Genomic DNA, 4,911 nt, shown 5'->3' on the forward strand with positions numbered 1-4,911 from the left:
ATATCACATTAGAAAGTACTGAAAATAACTGGGGAGGTTAAGACTAAAAAAGTCTTGGTGTGATTGTTTAAGGATTAAATGAGATAGCATATTGAAAATGCTTAGCACAATGCCTGGCATAAGTGTTCAATTAGTGTTAATTAAAAACAATAATTAGTAATATTATTAGCGTTAGGTCATACTATTATTATTACTATTTCTATTATTATAGTTAATGCTTACAGGGTGCTTTCTATGTGCTAGGCACCTTTCCAAGTCCTTTACATATACTGACTCATTTACTGATTTTATCAATCCATTGAGATACGTACTATTATGTCTCCAATTTTGCAGATGAAGAAGTTGAGTCACAGAAAATTCAAGTGGATTGCCTGGTATGTCTCACAGCTGGGAAAGGGAAAGAACTAGAATATTAACTCTAATACTTGTTTTGTACCACTCCAGAAAGCAGAATCAACACCAAATGTATGTCAACTACTGGGAGGCAGACCTCAGCTCAACAAAAGTAAAAACTACTCTGAATAAAACTGTCTGAAATTTCAATGGGTGTCTTTTAAGGTAGTGAGTTCTCCATCACAGGATATAAGGGGGAAAAGGTCAGAAATGATGAAATGTGAATAAAATGGGGGTCCTCTTGGAAAGAGATGAGGCCAAACTTTGGTGAAAAGAATAAAGAAGGTATAGTGAAACTTGGCTTTTAAAAGACACACATCACTGAAAAATGGAAAAGTAAAAGTTAGAGAAAAGATATAAAAGTGAACTAATATCTGTCTTGCTTCTATCTCAACACAAAATAAATTAGATGTTGGGAAAAAATCTCTTAAACTGGGAAATTTCCTGAATGAATTTCTGTTTGGAAACTTACTAGATGGCCTGGGCTTGAAAAAAAAAATCCCAGGGTCCTAACAGATCTGACAGCCATCAACCCTGAAAGTATAAAATACAGAGAGGAGAGGTATAGTCTACTTTCCAGAAGAAAGGGCACCTGCATGAGAAGTAGCATCCAGGCTGATGTGAGTAGGTAAGATGCAGGGATGGGAGATTGAAGATCATAACACCATTAGATTCAGGGGCACCTGGGTGGCTCAGTCTGTTAAAAGTCCCACTTTGGCTCAGGTCATGATGGCATGGTTTGTGAGCTCGAGCTCCACTTCGGGCTCCGTGCTGATGGCATGGAGTCTGCTTGGAATTCTCCCTCTCGCCCTCTCTCTCTGCCCACCCCAAACTCACGCTCACCCTCTCAAAATAAATAAACTTAAAAAAAAACACCATTAGATTCAAACATACATACTTGTAAAGACAATTGAGTATGTTAATATGGTTTTAATCCTGCTACTCCATGTGTGATGAACAGAATTATTGCATAGTTGAATATGAATGTCTTCTGCGCTGAATCTTTTGGATACAGCAGTCCAGGACCCAGATATTTGCTGATTTAATGAATTAATACACACTTTATCAACCAGCAACACCAAGAGGTGGCCGGTTAAGGATTTAGAGTCCCAGAAAAGTATTTCTTCTATTATGAATAATTACTGAAGAGTGTGTGTTTGCGTGTGTGTGTGTGTGATACACACACACACATAATAGTATATATAGGGGTGCCTGGCTGGCTCACTTGGTGGAACATGCAACTCTTGATCTCTGGGTCGAGTTGGAACCCCATGTGTGTCGTGGAGTTTACCTAATTTTTTTTTAATTGTATATATAATGCCACACTCTCCACCCCAAATGCTCCCATTTCAGAAAATAAATCTTTAGATTTTTTGTACTTAGATGGACAAATGTGTATTTTGGTTTATGAAAATCATCAAAGTATTTATGTTTTTAGATTTGCATACTTTACAAACAACTCTTTCTAGAGTTCTAGAACTGAATGATTACAAATTTAGACTGCAGCCTCTATTTGTGATACAGGTTTGGGGGCTCAAAAAAATCCTCAGGTCATGGAAAAGTGAAAGCTTATCTTCCATAAAAGTGACAAGAAGTAAAAACCATGTTGATAGAGCATAAACGGACATGATGGAGTCATGGGTATGGATGTGGATTAAGACTGGGAAAGGAGACATGATACTGATTCATTAAGTAAAAATAGTCAAATTTCAGTGCAGGATCTGGACTGTAGGTGAAATAATGGGCCTTGGTGTTTGACAACAGGAGAATAAGAGGTGGTATCAGGGTAAGCAGCAAAGAGGAAGAGGCAATAACTCCCAAGACTGGATGCTGACAGTCTCTGGTAACCAGAAAAGGCAAATATAAACAAAGAGGTGAGCGACGATGCCTGGTGTGTTGAGAGTTGCGAAATACAGGAAGGGTGCTGCAGCAAGGCCGCCGGTCAAAGTGGTTAACTGGGGATCTGAGCTAGGCTGTGACGCGCGGCCCTCACGTGACCAGGAGCCTATGTCTGCCCAAGTCCCTCTCGTCCAGGTCCTTTTTGCTTGTCCAGACACCGTCTGCCTACTGCCCTTTGGTCAAGGGGAAAAAGCAGGAGGAAGTAAGTCCCCTTGGTCCCCTTAAATCGGTTTGAGTGTCGATGCTGCCCAATAACCCCTGGGATCGGGATGGCAGAGAGTATCAGGCCTTTCCCTATATCCAGCCCCGCCCCCCCCCCCCCCCGCCCCAACATTTCGGTGTAGAAAATGGTGGCCTTGGGGCGAGGTGGGGAGGTGAGTGGGGGCCCCTGGGAGTCACAGACTTAGAAATAGTTTCTAAATAAGCCTTCGCTTCCACTTGCCGCCTGAAAAGAAATGACGAACACTGCGAGGTATAGGATGGTGGGGCATGGGGGAGGGGAGGCAGTGGGGGCTGACGCGGGGGCGGCGGCTAATGCCCAGGAAAGGGACGTATGTTGTCAGTTAGTCCTTCCCTCCTCCCCACTCTCCGCCCCCTACCCTGTCTTGCGTCTGTCTGCAGGTCTGCGGGTCACAGCGGTGCGCCTCGAGGAGAGGAGGCCTAGAGCAAACCGCCAGGAGAGGTCCAGGTCAGGGAAGGGGTGGGCAATGGCCCGGGGATGGGGTGCGTGGGAGGACGCTGACTGGAACGGAGTCCGCAGTACCACCGCCCCGCCCCGCCCCTGTCACAATGGGAGAGGCCTCTGGCAAGGCCTGCTGGGAAAATGGTGGGCTTTCGGGAAGGAGGGGGCGAGCGGGGCTAACGGGGTGCGGCGCGGTCCCCAGGGCCAGAGAGCCCCTCGACAAGCATAGGTGGGGGACCTGGGCCCCCAACTCAGGAAAAGGCAGTTATGGGAACCCGTGGCCAGGGTTTTGATCCAGCCACCAAGTGTGTTTACTCGACTCTGCCTTGTCTCCTATGAATAACTGTACTTAAAGAGGATCCTCAAGATGGAAAAATCATGCAAAGAAAATGAGGAACAGCCAGAGAGCGCGCCCAAGACGGATGAGGAACGGCCTCCTGTGGAACACTCTCCCGTAAAGCAGTCTCCGGAAGAACCGTCTTCCGAGGAGCAGTCGTCAGAGGAGGAGTTCTTTCCTGAGGAGCTCCTTCCTGAGCTGCTTCCCGAGATGCTCGTGTCCGACGAGCGCCCTCCTCCGGAGCGCCTTTCTAGAAGGGACCTTTTTGAAGAGCGCCCTCCCATGGAGCAGCCTCCTTGTGGAGTGGGAAAACATAAGCTGGAAGAAGGAAGCTTCAAAGAGAGGCTGGCTCGCTCTCGCCCGCAATTTAGAGGGGACATACACGGCCGAAATTTGAGCAACGAGGAGATGATAAAGGTGGCAGAGGAGATGGAAGAAATGAAAAGAGTACGAAACAAATTAATGGTCATGCATTGGAAGGCGAGACGGAACCGTCCTTATCCTATTTAATGTGTTCCGCCTTTAATTGTTTCCCCTGATAGAAGGTTGCCACCTGAACTTTGTTTGCATTTTCTCATCTCATGCACTTTCCCCATCTCAATTTTAACTTTTTGCGTGGCTTTATTTTAGGTGTTTTGCTTGTAACTGGCATAAAATTGGGTTTTCCCCACCCACAAGCTGCAAGTCTCCCTCTCACCCATTTGCATGAAAAGGTGTACATTATATATTGTGAAGTGAAAACAATTTTCAAAAAGTATATGTAGCATCCCATTTTTGTAAAAAATGTATATTTGTATATTAATATGCAAAGAAAAAACAAAGTATATACTTAAATGTCTTAACAGTGGCTATCCATGTGGTAAAATAACAGGTGTTTTGGTTTTTCATTTTGCTTAATGGGAGCTTCTCATTTTTCAAGACAAACATATTTTGCTTTTGTTGAAAAAAACAATATGGGGAAAAATTTAAAAACTGTCAATCGACTTATAAAGACAATGTGGCACTTAATAAATACTTGTCAGAACTTTAAAGAAAAGTAAATCCCATGTTTCCTTTAAATCTCTTAGGCAGAAAAATAAACCAGGTACTTCTACTTAAGGGTCATTCTTTTTCTATTTAAATAGGAATAATGCTGGATTTACAAGGCTGCTGTGGAACCAAATGAAGATCCTAGAGCTCTATGGTTTTCCTCCACCTGCATATGCAGGACCCCCAACCCCTATAAGATACGCTTCAAATATTCAGTGGATAGAACCCAAAGATTTCACTTACACTCACAAATAATTCCTGTGAGATTCCAGGTGAATGACACATTCTATTTCTGTCCTGCTATTCCCTTCCCTTGGACACTGCCACATCTACTGGGAATAGCTGCCCTTTTCCCTGGGTCTTGGTCCTTTCCTGACCCCCACCACAGCCAAGGTGCCTGGGTCCTCCAGTTGCAAAGCTTCACTGATTTCTCTGGAGTCCCTCTGGGCCAAAGCTGAACTCAGTCTCCTACAGGTAAATGGAGAATGCCCCTCCTTCGGTTTTAATATTATACAGGTGCATATCATCCCAGTGCTGCTTAAACCTCAATGTTTTAAAGAATTCTTAGCAA

General features: G+C 44.2%; 1 protein-coding gene across 3 annotated transcripts; it reads left to right on the forward strand.

Annotated features, from left to right (window-relative positions):
• Positions 1 to 2,382: 2,382 nt before the first annotated feature.
• Positions 2,383 to 4,404, forward strand: TCEAL1 (transcription elongation factor A like 1). Of its 3 annotated transcripts, none has more exons than XM_030306037.1 (3): positions 2,383 to 2,494; positions 2,914 to 2,980; positions 3,330 to 4,404. In XM_030306037.1, exon 3 carries the CDS (start codon positions 3,342 to 3,344, stop codon positions 3,819 to 3,821), a length of 480 nt encoding a protein of 159 aa, XP_030161897.1. In that variant the 5' UTR covers positions 2,383 to 2,494; positions 2,914 to 2,980; positions 3,330 to 3,341; the 3' UTR covers positions 3,822 to 4,404. The 3 variants fall into 3 exon arrangements, with proteins under 3 accessions (XP_030161897.1, XP_030161899.1, XP_030161898.1); XM_030306039.1 differs by lacking the exon at positions 2,383 to 2,494 and adding an exon at positions 2,648 to 2,666; XM_030306038.1 differs by lacking the exon at positions 2,383 to 2,494 and adding an exon at positions 2,675 to 2,764.
• The last annotated feature ends 507 nt before the right edge of the window (positions 4,405 to 4,911 follow it).

Source organism: Lynx canadensis, chromosome X, assembly GCF_007474595.2.
Source record: "Lynx canadensis isolate LIC74 chromosome X, mLynCan4.pri.v2, whole genome shotgun sequence".
Lineage (NCBI taxonomy): Eukaryota > Metazoa > Chordata > Mammalia > Carnivora > Felidae > Lynx > Lynx canadensis.

Bases quoted from the DNA above. Each gene is read 5' to 3' on its own strand.
- TCEAL1 (XM_030306037.1), top strand. From the start codon at position 3,342: ATGGAAAAATCATGCAAAGAAAATGAGGAACAGCCAGAGAGCGCGCCC.